The 18,904-nt window shown below is 36.3% G+C and overlaps 1 protein-coding gene across 1 annotated transcript in view; it reads left to right on the forward strand.

The window, feature by feature from the left end:
* Window positions 1-18,904, forward strand: part of snx29 (sorting nexin 29) — a 252,068-nt gene that overhangs the window by 99,906 nt on the left and 133,258 nt on the right. The window contains exon 15 of the mRNA XM_056468943.1: window positions 5,109-5,215. Coding sequence (XP_056324918.1) covers window positions 5,109-5,215 — 107 coding nt within the window. The remainder of the gene's footprint in view (window positions 1-5,108; window positions 5,216-18,904) is intronic.

Raw genomic sequence — 18,904 nt, forward strand, 5'->3', positions numbered from 1 at the left:
GGCTTGTGATAACCCCCCCCCCCCCACACACATTAACAAAACTACTAATTCATGTTAAAGGGGCAAAATACACCCGGCGCAATAAGGTGCAAGACATGCATGGCGGGATTTGTTGCTATTTTCAGACCCAGTGCAACAAGAATTTATAAGTTTTGCTTGAATAGACTGCATCATTAGCTATGTTTCCATCCACCTATTTTTATGCGCATTTTGGATATACGCATAACTGAGTAGAATAAACTTTTTATTCGATAAGAAAAGATGCGTATAAACTACGATGGAAACACAAATTTCAGTATGCGCATTAAAAAAAGTCAAAAAAAGATTTTTGTAATAAGAGATCATGTGATGATGAAAATGTGCGTTAATGGACAAACCAGCAGGCTAAGCACACTGTAAATCATCTGAACTGTTGTTTTGTTCATTCTAAAACGCCTGAACGTTTAAGTATTAGTGTTATTATATCATTAATGACCTCCAGAATCAAGAGCGTCTGTGCTCCACGTCTGACACCTTCAAACCCCACTCCGCATTCACTGCGTGTCAGGATTGCCTTCTGAGGCGCGAGTCATTTATTAGATGAAGAAAAGTCATATATTAGATGACGCAGCTTCTCCTGCCACAGTAAATTCAGTTTTTACTGTTGATATTTGGCACCAGTTAATCAGAAAGTGACGATTTTGTTGGCTTTGACTCGTTGGATGGAAACGCTGCTTTATTTGCACGTCTTTAATGTGATAATCCAGTTTTGCCCCTAAAGTTAATTTGCATTTTTGGATGGAAACATAGCTATTGACCAACTAAAAGCTGCTCTAAAGTCCAGTGCAGAGCACACTAGTTATGGGCCTATGCAGGTCCAAATGTGTACACATTACTTAATACAAACAGGATGTACAGCAATACACAAATATCTTTACATATGAAAAAAATATTAAAGGATTAAAATGTTACAAATTATTATTTTCTACAAAAATATAAAAACCACTACACCATGCCTCATCTCAGGAGGCTTTTTTCAGTTTATTCATGACAATTTGCATTTGTATAATGTTATTATTATTAGCAGTTTTATTTATTATATGCATATTTATTTTTGCTTTAATTAAAACAAGTTTAGATTTGTCCACCTTTTGGGTTTGGAGACGTATGTGTCATCATATGGGGCATAGGAATAGGACATGTGTTCAGATATACCTCTTCATTATTGTTGTTCATTTATTCATTTGCTGAAAATTAGAACTGAATTTAGAAATATGTTGAAAACAAATCTTTGTGCTTAACAAACAAAATTAAATATGTTGGCTAATGGATGTCTTCAGTGGAGTGTGTACACCGTTTCCTTATTCACGAGAGTAAAAGAGTAAAGAGCGGAAGCAAAGCAAAGAGAAAGTAAAGAGGCCAAATGGAGGAGGCTCGTTCTTTATCCTCACACAGATGGTCTGTTTAACTCTTCTTGCTAGTGAAGCATTTTGTTTTTCTACTTTTAAAGTCCGCCATATTAATAGCAAATGCGACACGGTGTGACACAACTGACCGTTATGCTCAAAATACACTCATAGCTCAATTAAAGAAAAAGCACAACCCTATTAAACCACACGCCAGGGCGTAGAGTTTATTTTTCCATCCTTAAAATAAGAGTGAATCTGACACGACCTTAATGCTTAATGCTTTAGACTTTGCGCCTAGATCGTTAAAATGGAGCCCATTAAGTTTAGATCAGTTTACTTTGCATCAGATTTCTATTTTTTTTACTTTGTGCAGTGCTAATAGAAATATCTGATCAGTCATTTCTAATTTGCTTGCATATAAAAACCGTAGGCTACCATTATGTAAATGTAGCTCTGCACAGTTAATTGAAGATGATTTTCATGCACATTTTGTCAGTAAAGCCGGCTCTTTAAACAGTAGTAAATCTCCAGCACCTGTTAGCATTTGCATGAAAATGTACGAGGCGTCCTCCCAAATCCTAACCCTCATTAAGGAATGAGCAAATCGTACAAATATGCATGAATGAGATTGTATAAATTAATACGAATTAGCCACAAAATCAAAAAGAAATATTAATTGCTGTGCAATTGCTCAATCGCAGTCCCAATTCAAATTCAATTATTCATGCAGCCCTATACATTATAGATCTTCTTTAGATCGGTTACTGAATTATAACTACAATAGTTGGCGACTGGAATAGTTTTGGCTGTTCAGAACCTATTCTTTATCTTTTTTGTTACACTCTTGTCTTGTGTGTAGATTCACTGTTTCCCACGCTCACATAGACAATTCTATGTGAGTGAATCTACAGTATAATTACTAGTTTCCGGCATGACTGTGGTAGACTGAAATCAAGGTTGAGCTGAGTGTAATTTGACTGCATTCTTGCTGACAGTAGTGGTGTGTGAGTTAGTGGGATGTGTAGACCATTGGCAGAGCACTGATAAGACCCGGCGCTGAAGTGGCGGGCGGCTGTGTGCGTGTGAGCTGATAATGTTCAGAATTGTTGACTTGTACGCCATAGATTTATTTACAGCTTTATGACAAACTTTTCAGCTGAGCACCACCTCCTCCTCGTCTCCATCTTTTTACCCCCGCGCATTCATGCCCTCCAGACTCTTTGTATGCATATCTTCACCATTCTGATGATCCAGCCGCTCTTTATCAGCCGGCTGCTGCTAAGATGTGGTCACGCTAGGCTTCTAGCTTGCAAAATTGCTTGTGACCTCGCAAGGAACATCGGCGACAGTCAATTTGTGACTCTTTACATCTTTTACTGGTCAAACATCTTTTTGCTTTTCATGAAAAATAACTTTTTATTGCATGTAATTTTGTTTCCTCTGTGGAAATATCCGGATTCTCTTTCTCCTTTGAGAATTAAGAAATGAGAGAGTCCAGCAGCTGTTCTGTTGAAAGCTGGCCAGGTCCAGGGTTGCGTTTTTTGTTCTTATTGCTTTCCTCGTCTCTGCTGTCCTGTGGCGCCTCGAGCTACATTTGTGTTGTGAAAAGTTTCAGATTTTAATTGAGTTTTCAATTGGTGAAAGATTCTGTTCTGCTGCTTATGAACTCGGCGGATCTCAGCCGTCACAAGCGGCTCCACTGAAAATAGATTACACCGGATTTAAAGGCTACAGCTCCACGACACTGGAGGAAACCCAAGTTTCTTAGTGTGAACAACCAGCATCTTAGATTGTATTGTTTTTCCCACAGTTTTACAGGACATAATCGTATAAAGGAAATTACTGAATCTTGCTCTAAAGCTGAAGACAAGTGGGTTGTTTCTTGACCTCTATTGCCACCAAACTGCAAGCTATAAAATAATTGTTTGCAGGCGTTTGTACTGCATTTCCTTCTCTTTTCTTCCCATTGTACATCAAACAGTTATTCCCACCCAAAACTCAAACCATTGATTGTGGGCAATGAGGGTCTCATTCACTTTATTATTATTATTATTATTATTATTATTATTATCAATATTTATTAACAGCATTTTGTATTCTTTGATGATTAGAAAGATTCAAAGTTTTTTGATAAAGAAATTATCAAAATTAATATCAAAAGCGATGACAATAATGTCACAAAAGAGTTTTATTTTGGATAAATTCGGATAAATGATGTTCTGCTGAACTTTCTGTTCATCAGAGAAAGCTGAAAATGAATGAATGAATTAATTAATGAATGTTTTTGAGCATTAAATCAGCAAATTATAATGATTTCCAAAGATCATGTGACTGGAGTATTGATGCTAAACATTTAGCTTTAAAATCACAGGAATAAATTACATTTTACACTATTTTTTTTTTTAAAGAAAAGTTATTTTAAATAGTAAAATTATTACTGTTTTTGAGATACATTGGATCAAATAAATGCAAACTTAGTGAACAGAAGAGACTTGTTCTGAAACACAAAATTGTACTTTCAAATAATTTTGACCATAATTATTAATGTAGTAGTGCAGGTAATAAGCCACTGCAACAGTGAGAATTGGTACTTAATTATTTATTTACAATAAATAATTTATTTACTGTACTTGCAGGTACAAAAAATGCATGTACAAAGGTGCTAGACGCGAAGCATTCATGTTTTTTGAGTGATTGCTTATTCTCACTCTAAAAGTTATGATTAATAAGATTGACTTTTATTCTCATTTAGAGCAGAATTGCTTATATACAGGTATGATATTTCTCTCACACAAATTCTCATCAACACGGGCGTCTATTGTTTTTGCTGCTTTCACAAGATCTTGTTGTTCTCGTTCCCCCTGTTTCGTTTCTGAATGTAAAACATCAGCAGTGTAAATGAAGTAATACAATTTTTAAAGCTTATGTGAGCTTGTACACAAGATTAAAAAATAGTGGGTGGTTTGCAATCAGCATGTGCACATTAAAACTGAAGTATATTCTTTGGGCAAAATGAGAGCTCTGTAATCAGGGTCTATATAAATTGGTTTTGAGAATAACACACTTGTCCTTGCTCAAGGATCTATGAGAGCATGTCTGTATAGCAACTGCCATATGTTTGACCAGAGTGCCGAATGACTGTATAGAAATGCTCTTTCATGGACATGGTTTTGGCATATTTTATGCAAACGACTCATTTTGTGCATAAGGTTGCTCATTTAAAAAAAAAATCTGATTCATGAGCATAATAATGAAACTAAATAAAAATCTATCTGTATACATGAAAGGTTTATTTGTATGATTTTTTTTTCAAGAAATACAGTTATTAGTGAATGAGACCCAATTCAAGATGAAGACGTTTCAGTTACTTTACTATACATATTGCTTCTATTCGCTTTGTCTGCCTTCCTCTGGGATAGGAGAAAATAGATTAATGTTTAGATTTTCACACCTTCTTTGAATTTATTGCGTTTTATTTAAATGCAAACTGAAGAATTCAGGCCATACTTTTGATAATGCATTAATAATTCAATAATAATTCATTTAGTTGATAAGTTAAAACTCAAAAATTTCAATCCATCCATTACTTTAAAAGCTACATGGTGCTCTTTTTTTACAGGCCACTGACAGTTAGCAGGTTAAAAAGATTTAAATGGATCTTTGTAAAACTTATATACCATTTAAATGCTTTTTTCTAAATGTATTGCGTTTTATTTCCAGCATTAACTATTCAGAGGAATTGTGAAAGTCCACCTCCAGCCCCCCAAAACCGCTCTATGGCTGATATTGAGGAACTGGCATCCAACTATGAGCGGAAACTCATTGAGGTAAGTTCTGGAGATTTCATAGCAAGTAACACTTGCCCTCACCCGCCATAAACCCACTGTCCTTTAATGTGAAGCAATTGAGGGGTGTCAGCGTTTGAGTAGAGAATGAATCAATCCGATTAATCATTCATAGGCTTTTGGTTCAGTTAAAGATTTTCTTACAAGTTTGGATTTGATTGCAAACTTTTTTCATTTATCTGATCCCTGATTCTAGACATTTACATAATGTGTTTTGCTCAGTCCCTATAAAATGGTGTGTTCTTAAGCATAATTTTATTTAAATTAAAGAGAAAGCTTTTTTAACCCCAATTTTTTTTAAATCCAAAAATTAAGGAAAAAATACCATAAAGAGGAGCTTTACTAGTAAATGTTGAGGTGTGAACCACAAAAAAAACGGTCCAACACTCACTCAGTCCTTCATCTGACACTCTAAAGATGGATTGGAGTTGTATTTGTTGTTGTTTGAGTGTTGAACCTTTTCTAACACCAAAATGATTTTTTTTTCTCAGTAGAACATTAAAGAAGATTTTTTTTTAGCTAAAATTGTGGTCCTTGGTGGTTCATATAAAATGGTAAATATGATGCAATCAAAATGGCTCATTTTATTAGAAAAGAAACAATCAACTGTCTTTACGAAAGGATTGAATCATTGGCTTGCTTTTTTTAAACACATTCAGAAATGAAGCATCAATGTTGCCCTTAGATCCACAAATGTTTTGCTCTAGCTATTTTTGTTAATGAAGTAAAAGACAAACAAAAAATATTATATCTAAAATATAACACTCACAATAATAACTTATTTATTTTTTAAATGTTGTATATAGTCAATATCATATCTCAAATTATTAGCCCTCTTCTATTAGCGCTGTTGATGGAGAGATTTTTTTTCAGCACGCTTTTAAACATAATAGTTTTAAGATATTTTATATCACTACTTACTAATATACAGTTGAAGTCAGAATTATTAGAACTCCTTTGAATTTGTTTTTCTTTTTAAATATTTCCCAAATTATGTTTAACTGAGCAAGGAAATTTTCACAGTATGTCTGATAATATTTTTTCTTCTGGAGAAAATCTTATTTGTTTTATTTTGGCTAGAATACAAGCAGTTTTAAATTTTTCATGAACCATTTTAAGGTCAAAATTATTATCTGAAAAACAATGCTGATGTGCTGGAACGCCTGTCTTCCAGTCTTTGTTTTGGTCATTTAACCTGCCCAATGCGTGCAAAGTGTGTGTCCGTGAAAGTAGCAGCCTACAAAATAAGACACAGATTCAAAGTTCCACATGTGGTGGTTATAAATTAGCAAATAATATAATTATTACAAACGTAAACGTTAGGTCAGTAGGTTACATTGTAACCCTGTGTCATAACAACACACTATGTGATGAGATTTGCAGTGATGAGCAATTTGGCTGTTTGCACCAGACGAAACACGACAGAAATGTAAACAAAGCCATTCAGAAGCACAGAATAGTGCACTTACTGCATCTGACAAAATGGTAAGGTTTATGATCTACTTTATACATATGAAACCTCTTTAACATTATTAAATGTACATGCTGAATCACTGATATGTGTTGGTTTGTATTATTTCACAGTTCTAAAGTTTAATTTCAAACAGATTATTTTATTTTCAAAATCTGAGGTGAACTATCAGCTGCTGCTTTCAGTAGTATGGCAATGAATGTCATGTAAAATGACATTCGAACTCACATTGTTAGCATTCAACACTGAATAAAGCACCTCTGAGGTAAACATTGTCAGTTTATCCTGTTGTTCAGCTGCAAAAAATAGAAGCCGTTTCTAAAATATAAATTTCAGGTGTTAGTTAGAACAAAAACTCTTTTTAATGTGGAAAATATTCCATATGTCACGTGCCATAGCTTGTATTTAGAACACCACTCAAATCAGCCTTTAGGCTCGATAGTTTGGCACACTTCTGTTGATGTTGTCAATCTTGCAACCTGCACTTGCATGTGTTTTGAACCAGGCATGCAATACCTTGTTCAACCACTGGGTGTCAAACTTACATATTGCACCTTTAAATAGGCAAGTTAGGTTAATTAGACAAGTCATTGGACAATAATAATGGTTTGTTCTATAGCCAATAAACAAGTGGTCTAATAATATTGACCTTAAAAATAGTTAAAACAAGTGTAAAGTGTTATTCCAGTTGAACTAAACAAAATAAGACTTTCTTTAAAAGAAAAGAAAAAATATTATAGGAAATACTATGAAAATGTAGTTGGCCTGTTTAACATTCACTGGGAAATATTTGAAAAAGAATCAATATTTCACAGGAGGGCTTAATCATTTTACCCTAACCTGTTAATCAAAAACCCATTTTTCTTTCATAAGTTGAATTACGAGGCATTATCGGACGTTATGGACTCTCAAGCTTTGTTTTTGTTTGTTGTTTACAAGTGAGTGACATACTCGGTGTCAGCTCAAACATGGTTAAAAACAACAATTATGATATGATCGTACACGATATATGTTGCACATCCCTACATTCATTTAGACAGTCATACAGTATATAATTCTCTACAATAATTTCATATTCTGTTTATGTTTTCAGGAGATTATCTTTTCACTTATTTATATATGCATTTACAGTCATGTGTACTTTTGAGGATGTCATTTATTTATGGTCCTTTAGCTGAGCTCTCTGTCCCAATAGGGTTTCTCAGACATGGATGTGAGGGCTTCATTCTTGTTGTTTTTAAATTTACACACAGGCTCGGCGAAGGCTTTATTTACTTTTGCTTGGCAAGCAGGGATCCGTTTGTATCCCCCTCCTGACTGGATATGTAAAAAGCTACAGTAGCTTATTTATTTGCAGTTTCCACAGCAATGAATGCAGACCATATAGAAGTTTTATTACAGCCGCTGTGTATTTATACGGCTAAATGAATATGCTGCTGCTAAACTAAAAGCGATGTTATCTCGAGTGTAGTTGTGAGTTGTTGTGTAAAAATGATATAAAGACCTCTGTACATCTATAAATCTGTTTAAATGATTGATTTCTCCATCCTGCTCCAGCACAAGCATTCAGTCGCGTCCGTTCTGGTATGTTTCACTTGTGCCAGAAGCGCTGTAAGTGTGTACTTACATCATCTTAAATGCATCAGATGATTTGAAGATGTCATCATTCTTCTGAAGTAACACCAAAGGAGCCTGGCGTTTTCTCTCTCTGTAACCCACACACACTTCCTTTCAAAGTCTTCTTTCAAATGATCGCTGTGGAATGCTGTTCTTCTGTCGTAATACTATCACACATCAGTTAATGGCCCTGCTTGACTTTAGGCACAGAAGGTGTTCAAGCTTCCTATTGGCTGGGACCTCAGATGCACAGACAAGCAAGTTCTTAAAGAATTTGTTATATAAAATACGAGCATATTGAAAACAACTGAGCAAAATAATAGTCTTTCTTGCAATTATGTTAGACTGATTTTTAGTCTTAGGTAGGCTAAATTGTCCATAGTGTATGAGTGTGAATGAGTGTGTATGGATGTTTCCCAGAGATGGTTTGCAGCTGGAATCGGCTGCGTAAAACATGTGCTGGATAAGTTGGCGGTTCATTCTGCTGTGGCGACCTCGAATTAATAAAGGGACTAAGCCGAAAAGAAAATGAATAAATGAATGATTTCTAGTCTTGGGCGACACGGTGGCTCAGTGGTTATCACTGTCGCTCACAGGAGGTCGCTGGTTCAAGTCTCGGCTGGTCCAGATGGCATTTCTTTTTGGAGTTTGCATGTTCTCCTTGTGTTCGCATGGGTTTCGCGTGCTTTGTTTTCCCTCACAGTCCAAAGGCATGCGTAATAGGTGAACTAAATAAACTAAATTGACTGTAGTGATGAGTGTGTGTGTGTGAATGAGTGTGTATGGGTGTTTCCTAGTACTGGGTTGCAGCTGGAAGTGCATCCGCTGTGTAAAAAATATGCTGGAATAGTTGGCTCTCACTATTACTCTGAAATAGAGACTAAGTTGAAGGAAAATGTACGTATGTATGATTTCCAGTCATTTTTTAAAGATTGATAACTTCTGCTGTTTTTATTTACTCATAAATTCATTTATTATACTGCTTGCTAGAATACCTGATTCTGATTGGTCTGTCACAATTATCCAAGTATGTTATGCTAGGGATAAAATATACACTTGTTATTGCAGAATAAAGGTTAATGGACACTGAATATAACATTTTTGTCCGTAGTTTTCACATTAAAAAATAAATTCGACCTCATCAATCGTATTGACACAATGCCATCAAACTTTTTGGCTGTCATAAAAAATGTATTGCGTCAATTTTTTGTTTTTTGCATCTGAAAAGTCGTATTGAGAGGAGTTTTGACAATTCAGGGCCATCGTACAAGTGTAAGCCTAAATTCTAAATGGTTTCGTAATAATTAATATAATATATTAAGTTTGTCTGTGTGGTTTGGTGTCTGATTTTGTTTCCCTGTCCTAGGGCTGCCCAATATATCGTTTCAGCGTCGATATTGCAATGTAAGCATTTGCAGTAGTCACATCATGAGTATACGTAATGTTGAGTCTGAATTATAATTCATTGTTTCCCAAGTTTTCCCAGTGATGGGTTGCAGCTGGAAGGGCATCCGCTGCGTTAAACATGTGCTGGATAAGTTGGCGGTTCGTTCCGCTGTGGCGTCCCCAGATTAGTAAAGCGACTAAGCCGAAAAGAGCCATGAATGAATGAATGAATGTTTCGCAAGTGTTTTTTAAGGCCTGTGACTGTGTGAGGGTTTTTAAAGCATTTAGGCTAATAAGAAATTACAGTGTTTTTAATGTAATGACAAATTAATAACGATAAATTCTGTTGAATTGTTTATAAAACAAAGACTATGCAGTATTATGTTACATTAGATTAATCACTCACTTTATACCTGAATAGACTTCTCTAAAAACGATAAAATGCAGTTCATATAATTATCTTTTTTTTAACTGAATGTATTGGTAACACTTTAGTTTAGATCACAGTTTGTGCTATTAACTACTGGCTTATTACCTGCCAATTGTTAAGCTATTAACTGTTCATTAGCACTTATAAAGTATGATCTTATTCTGCATCCCTAATCCTACCCAAAACCTAAACCCAACTTCAGCCTTACTAACTATTAATAAACAGCTAATGTCTAAGAATGGGATGGATCCAATATTTCCTCTTTCTTTTTCTTTTGTTAGGCAGGGAGAAGACAACAAAATCATCTTCACTACTCAAGTTAATAAAGCAAAAAAACAAAACAAAAAACAAATCTTCACTACTCGAACACTCCATTTTGTATTGTTGTTTTGCAAATAATTTTGCAACAGATTAATTAATATGCATTGGACCTGTTGTGCAAGGTTTGTATGCATGACAAATTTTTTTGATCTGAATATGAAAAAAAAAACATGAACATTTCAGACTTTAGTGTGCAAAGACAGGCTTATAGACTGAATGGCTTTTTTTTATGCAAAAACAAACATCTACTTATCATACTTATTACTATACGGCCACAAAATGCAAACATTAGACAAAACGTTGCTCTAAGCCATAATAGTTTATCAATTCTTTAATTAAATGCAAATCTGTCAGAAACCAATGCTGATTGGAGAATACACTAACCTACTGTACATATTATTTCATCAAAAAATAGTGCCAAACAGTCAAAAACAGCGGCATGACAGCCAAGCATGCAAATGAATATAAACGTATTCACTGATGGTCAAGATGGGTTGAAGTACCTGGATGAGCCTGTGTTAATATTTTCAGCAGTTGTTATCTCAGAAAGGGCTGTCACGGTGGCGCAGTAGGTAGCATGATCGCCTCACAGCAAGAAGGTTGCTGGTTCGATTCCTGGCTTGGTCAGTTGGCATTTCTGTGTGGAGTTTGCATGTTCACCCCCTGTTCGTGTGGGTGCTTCGGTTTCCCCCACAGTCCAATGACATGCGCTATAGGTGAATTGAATAAGCTAAATTGGCCATAGTGTATGTGTGTGAAAGAGTGTGTATGCACTGTTGGTTTACGGCTGAAAGGGCATCCGCTGTGTGAAATATATGCTGGATAAGTTGGTGGTTCATTTCTGCTGTGGATTAAGCCGAAAAGGAAATGAATGAATGTTATCTCGGAATAACATACCTTGGAATGTTGCGAGTGAACAATCAGAATCAAGTATTCTAGACAGCCATGTTATTATCTATGATAACAACCGATGAAACTAATAACACAGGCTTATCTGGGTTCTACAAATCATCTTGACTAAGTGAATATATTCATATATGCTTATGCTGATTATCTAACCTTTGCTTGACTGATTGGGATCATCTTGTGACTGAATAATGACAATAATAATAATGAGTTGGTTAGTGCACTCTCAGAAATAAAGGCACAAGAGCTGTCACCTTTGAGGTACCACTGTGGACTCTTTGGGTATAAATATTTATCTGTTGAAAAGGTACTGCCTCAGTGACAGCTCCTGTACCTTTATTTCTGAGAGTGTGCGAAGAAGGTTGCTGGTTTGAGCTCCGGCTGGGTCAGTTGGCATTTCTGTGTGGAGTTTGCATGTTCTCCCTGTGTTCACATGCAGTTTCCTCCAGGTGCTCCGGTTTCCCCAAAAGTCCAAACACATGCACTATAGGTGAACTGAATAAGTTAAATTTGCCGTGGTAAGTGACTAAGCTGAAGGAAAATGAATGAATGAATGGTTAGTGTGAGCTGCATTCAGCCGTGTTAAGAACCCTTTTTCTTTCTGCAAGTTTTATGTTTAATTAAAGAGCTTGTAAATTATTACTGCTCAGATTAATGTTTTGTGTCTAATTGTGTTGTTTTAGTGCAACTGCAAACTTACACTCATCCCTCAACACTCAACTAAAGGGTCGAACCAGCTGTTTATCGTCAGTAATCAGTTACATTTAGATGTGTCACAATGTGTTAGAAAATATCAGTCACTACTTTTTGGAAGAAAATGTTTAAAAAAGTAATATTTAGGAGCACTTTCAGAGTCCAGCCTCAGATTTTTATGACTTTTATGACTGTAATGAATAAGACAATCTCAAACTCTTGGAGGTCTTTTGAAGTCCAACGGGCTGTTCTGTTGAAAGCACAAGAGGTTTTGGTAATGCAACAGCTACTGAAAATCCCTCTTTGATCTGCCTCTTCATTAGGGATGTGATATGAGGATCACCACAGGGTTAGCGGGTTTACTGAACACCTGAAGCCCCTTAAAGAAGATTCTGACGGCTGGTAGTCAGTGTGTTTCAGAGGTGTGTTGTCAGAGGAATGTCTTTACAGCCAGTGCTTCACCACTTCAGGAAAGACTAATGACTCGTCAGGTAGTTATTTAGTGTGATTAAGAAACTGTGTGGATTTCAACCAGCATCACGTCAGACTGTCTGAGGCATTACAATCAGACAAAGGATTTAAATACCACTTGTAATAGCAAAAAGGTTTACGAAAAAAAATAATAATTCATTCAACTAATACAAATTACTGCAACTTCAACAATTACTGAGAACTCAATCTAATTAAGTTGATAACTTGATTGGTATAGGTGTAAACAGCTAGTTTCTAAACTTTTTTTCAGTCTATTTGTTTACATAGACACATCTCTCCATATAAACGCACACATGTAAAATACAGAGGCACAAAATCATGCTTCAAAAATGTTTCACCCTGACATTTTTGGCCTATACTATACCTCAGGGGACTTGAACTTAATTTAACTGAGGGCCGCTGGAGGCCAGATCCGTGTGAGGCTGGGCCGCATCAGGTTTTCCACAAGAAATAAATTATATTATTAATTATTCATTTCTAATTTGTTTATTTTTTTCATCTTATTTTATTAAAAAATAAAAATAATGAGATTTAAGAGGATTGGATTTTTTTAGCACAAAATAAGATGGAACAAAAAAAATTCTAAGAAAATACAATCAGTCAGTAATAAATAGTGATAATAATAATAATTAGATTTACTGTTATCCACTGTGCTGTTGTTAAAAAAGCAACACTGTGTTGTCATTTGTTTTGACTACTTTTACATCATATAGAAATATATGTAATGTTATATGTAATGTTATTGTGAGAGACCCTAGGTCCGTTTACTACTGGGGACTCTTATTGCCGACGGACAAGTGTTGATGTGTGACTGCAGACGATTACATTAGGCTGCAGTGCCATTTCAGATCACTTTCAAGTGAAAAATAGTAATGAAATGACTCACTCTGTCTAATCTTCAAGAAGAGCCCACAGTCGGCTCCTCCTTTATGTTCTGTAGCTGACTTGCCTCGCGTTGCTTCTGCTTCCCGCTATCCAGATCCAAGAAGGCAGTTCCAGCTTTTCGAGATCTCTTTTGATCAGCCTCATTATCAGATTTACTCGTGGTTTTAAAGAAATTAAAATAAGCTTAATTGCCTCCTTGCTATTTTGAAAATACAGATATTATTTAGGTGAGCCACTATGCCTTATTTATTTTCGCTACTTACGGCGCGCGAAACAATAACCACCAACCAAATGAGAGTGATTGTAAACGTAAAGATGATTGGTTGCGCATGGTGACTACCGTCATGCGTGCGCGCACATGCAATCAGCCTTCGCATGCACATTCTCTCTCTAACCCCCCCCCCCCCCCCCCCCCCCCCCCTCTCTCTCTCTCACACGAACACACACACACACACACGCACGTATTCACCGCACACAAGTTAATTCCGAATCAATTAAACCAAATACAAAACACGAATATCTGACATTTCCCGTAACAAGATCCAGCAAGACCCGGCTCATATTAAGCACTGATTTATATACACTTATCTACGTATAATGTCCCGCTGAGCCGCAACTTAAACAAAACTTTTTTAGAAGTGTTGTGAATGAAGCGCGCTAAAGAAACAAGGCAGCCAGCCTGGCATGGGAGAAAACACTCCATGGCAACGCTGCTGTAACCTTTACTGAGTTGATGTTTCTCTGCCTGCGTCAAGTCCAGCCGATGTCCCGCCCCCGAGAACCATAAAGCGGGGGCCACAAAGAGTTTGAGACCCCTGCTCTACCTGCTCTATAAAGTACAGTATGTGTCATTAAGAAGTTGCAAATGTGATTGCAATATGAAGAAACATTTTAGTATGTGGAACATATTCACAATTAACTACAACATTTGCCTCAATATACTCCTAATTTATTTCTTATTAACAGTAGTTGTTTTAGGGTATAATCATCTGGGATATAATGAGTTTTTTTTAGCTTTGGAGAAGTTTTGACATTCCTTGACTTTTTAGTTTCTTTTAAAGGTGGAACTAGGGATGTAACAATTGACAGTGGGCCGGTTGAAAATCAATTCAAACATGTAACGATTCAAATCTGTAGAAATGTTGAACGAATTGTGATACTTGTTTTGAACAAGGGGGGATGCTGTATTTACAGGCACAAACTTGCTTTACCTGCACATTAGCGGCGAACAAGAGGTGAAGTGCGCCAGACAAAATACAAATGTGAGGAATAAAATGCATTTATATGGGTTTGGAACAACCAGTGGACTAGTAAATGATCTATTTACTAATGTGGATTAGTAAGTGAGCTATTCCTTTAACAAACCATTACCTATGGGGTATGGTTAGGTGTAGTTATTGGGTAGGATAAGGAATGTAGAATATGGATTTGCGTAATTTCTGCTTAGTACAAAATGTCAATAGTAGGCTAGTTAATAAGTGACTAGTTAGTAATGAAAACTATACTGAAGAGCTACCAATAAAAAACAATAAATGAAAAAAAAAAACTAAAACAAAAGTCTTACAATAGGTTTACAATATTAATAACACTGTAAATAAATAGGCTATCATAGCCTGTTACTCTTGTGTTTATTGTTGTTTGGATGGACAGAGTGGAACAGTGTTGGACAAGCCGGTCCTTTATTTTAAATATAAATTAAAAGAGATTAACATTGTCACGGGGGTGTTCTGTTCATGCGGTGGAGAAATGAAAGGTTGTGCCATGCTGAGTGCAGCAGGTCCAGGACATTGGGCCAGGAGGTCATTTCCATGAAGGTGTTATGTCTGTGAAGCAGCCACCTGTGTCCATCAGGACACCTTGTGGACAGGGGAGGCTGATATCAAGTGTTCCTAGCTGTGACCCTCCTCATAGCACCACCTGCTCACATTATACCGTCTGGCTTCCCAAGAATATGTAGGTCATGATAGTGACCATATAATGAGAAATGTGTCATGAATACGATTTTGTTAGAAAAAAATGGTATCTGAATCTGTTAGACTTCACTAAGTGTAGGCATCTTTTTTGTTTTTAAGGGGACGTGTTCAAATTTGGATGCTGTATGCTATCACTGACTGTGATTGGATATGATGTGATATATATGCAAAGTACTAGCAATCAGACATTGCAGCATGATCAAACTAGATTGCTTCCATTATAATCAACAGAGCTGTCGACACTTAAAGCATCTGACACACTCCAGAGCTGCATTATGTTTTCCATCTGTCTGATTTTTAATTTTGACGTGTTTCTGGTCTTTGGTTATAACCAGATGGTTATTTATATGTGCTATATAGACATAAACACTATAATGCACTGCCTTTGGATAAATTGCGGTTTGTTTCCTTTGCTCAGCAAGGCTGAATTTATTTGATTTAAATATATAATCAAAATGCATATAATGTTAATTATTTAATTTAAAATAACTGGATTCTTTTAATATATTTATTATATAATTATAAGAATTATTACTAATTTAGTAATAATTGTCTGTGTAATGGCTAAGCTTTATTTTCACATGTTGACAGTTCATGCACATACAGAACAAAACAGGTAAACGAGTGATTTTCCACTACTTAATCAATGGTGGATGTTTGGTTATATTGAGCGGATACAAAAAAGTGTTAAAGGATGTTAATAATAGTAAAAAATAAACAAATGTGTCACTAATATAGTTATTACTATACCTCGCCGGCCCCTCCCAAGTAAAGTCTATGTGTGGGAAGCACTGTGATGAAAATAATACATGAAATTCAGTTTTAGACTTGACATGCGGTATCTGATTTTGAGGTAGCATATTTAGCTAAAGCGCAAAATGGTGGAAAATGTCAACTCTGTTATTGTCAACTCTTTTAGTGGTTTAAAATGTTTAAAGCTGATAAGTTAAACAACAATTTGTTACAGAATCAAATGTTTCCTATCATATTTAAGAGTTTTGCTTTAATTTACACAAATTATTAATTCATTTAACTTGTTGTACTGTTGTTATACACTTGTACTGCATATCATTCCAGTTTAAGGAAAAATGAATAAAAAATGCTTGAAATGTAACCCAGTACATTGACTCTTACAGCGCGCACGCACGCACGCACGCACGCACGCACACACACACACTCAGTATATATAAACATACTGTAGTTGTGGAAATAAAGTTGCTTGTTCTAATTTAGTGAAAATCTAAATGTCGCCTATCCATTGGGCTTTCAAAATCTTGTTAAAGTCAGACTTTTAAGCTCATTTATGCGATGTTCATTTGCTCGGTTTGATGTACTCTCAGTAATGGATTCCAGTATCAAATGATGATAATGATCATTTTCTCATTTAACTGATTACAAAGCTCAAATGTTCTCTGCTTTTTAAAATTATTATTATTTTAGCAGTGTCCCTGTTGTGTTCTTGTTGTATCCCTGCTTCCATTCTTCCCCCATCAGTTCAGATCTTCATTCCCAGGCCGAATCTCCCTCTGTCAGCGAGTGTTTGCCTGGGGAAGAAAGTGATAGCAGCACATTCACTGTCACACTTATCCCTGCTCCGGTCCCTCGGTCTTCCTCTGACACTTCAAGTCTGTTTGTGTTTGCTAAGCCTGTCTTCTAAGCTCACTTCTCAAACTTGTTTCACATCCAATTACAGGCATTAGAGCTGCAGCGGGCTACGCTCCCTCATCCTCTCTCCTCTCCTTCTGCTTTGACCAAGTCTTTTTCATTCAGGACACCTGGCTCAGCACTCGTTCCTGCGCTGACAGCCATGCAGACGAGCTGTCAGCAGCACCTGCGTCTCAAAGTAGCTCTGCTCCAAAGTGCTAGCTACAGCTTTACCCCAGAAGACCAGAGACCTGTAATAGAACCTGCCATTGTTGGCTTATTTTTTTTGTTTTGAGTGTCTCGTAACCTCAAGACCCTTTGGAGGACTCCAATCCAGACGCACGCACATAGAAGTGATTATTCTTTGGGTTATTAATGATACTTGTGCCATATTGACCCACAAAGCAGTGTTGAATGGCATTGAAGAACTGCTTTTTAACTATATATTTTAATCATACAATATATTAAGCAGCCGCAGCCATTGTAATGTTCGAATTTTGGCTTGAGTTCTGGTTTCATTAACCATTCTTTATTCCATTGATTTTTAGATGTTAAAAACAGCTTGTTCTGCTGCTTCATAATGCAAACTAATATTTTTTTATTATATTCTCCTTCTTTTTAAGTATAGTCATTTTTTATTTCAGGAAAATGAAAATGCCCATGATAGTGGGATATCATAGTCAGCAAAGAATTCATTATGCTCAGTTTAAAAACTGATTTGTAGGCATCTTATCAGAAGGACATAAACATTGGATTTACACATATACTAACCAGCCACTTTATTAGTTACACCATCACACATCAGTGTCTGCAGATTTGTTGGCTGCACATCCATGATGCGAATCTCCTGTTCCACCACATCCTAAAGGTGCTCTATTGGATTGAGTTCTGGTGACTGTGGAGGCCATTTAAGGACAGTGAAGTCATTTTCCTGTTCAAGAAACCAGTCTGAGATGATTCATGCTTTATGACATGGCATGTTATCCTGCTGGAGGTAGCCATCAAAGATGGGTACACTGTGATCATAAAGGGATGAACATGGTCAGCAACAATACTCAAGTAGGCTGTGGCGTTGACAAGATGCTCAGTTGATACTAATGAGCCCAAAGCGTGCCAAGAAAATATCCCCCACACCCGTTACACCACCACCACCAACCTGAACCGTTGATACAAGGCAGGTTGTTGTTGACACCAAATTCTTACCCTATCATCCGAATGTTGCAGCAGAAATCGAGACTCATCAGACTAGGGAATGTTTTTCCAATCTTCTATTGTCTAATTTTGGTGAACCTGTGCGAATTTTGTCCTCGGTTTCCTGTTCTTAGCTGACCGGAGTGGCACTCGGTGTGGTCTTCTACTGCTGTACCCCATCCGCTTCAAGGTTGGACGTGTTGTGCATTCAGAGATGCTCTTCTGCATACTTCTGACCATTCTCTGTAAACCCTAGAGATAGTTGTGTGTGAAAGTCCCAATAGATCAGCAGTTTCTGAAATACTCAGACCAGCCTGTCTGGTTGCTGCCATGTGTTTCAATGCTGCTGGTTTCAAACATTCTTTTAAATATCTTCCTTTGTTTAACAGAAATAAGAAAATCATTTAGGTTTGGAACCAATTAAAGGTGAGTAGATGGTGAGTACATTTTATTTTTTTATTATTTTTAGTGAACTATCCCTTTTACAACTGGATAGCATCAAAAACCAAAAAGCCCAGAGATGCATATTTAAATAATATATCATATTTTTTATAGTGATGTTTTAATCATTACATTATTTCATTCATTTTGAAGTGTGTGGTGTTCCATACACACATTGCATGATCATTTAAAGGATTTTCAGTATTTAAATGTGGTTGCAA

The sequence above is a fragment of the Danio aesculapii genome, chromosome 12, assembly GCF_903798145.1.
Source record: "Danio aesculapii chromosome 12, fDanAes4.1, whole genome shotgun sequence".
Classification (NCBI taxonomy): domain Eukaryota; kingdom Metazoa; phylum Chordata; class Actinopteri; order Cypriniformes; family Danionidae; genus Danio; species Danio aesculapii.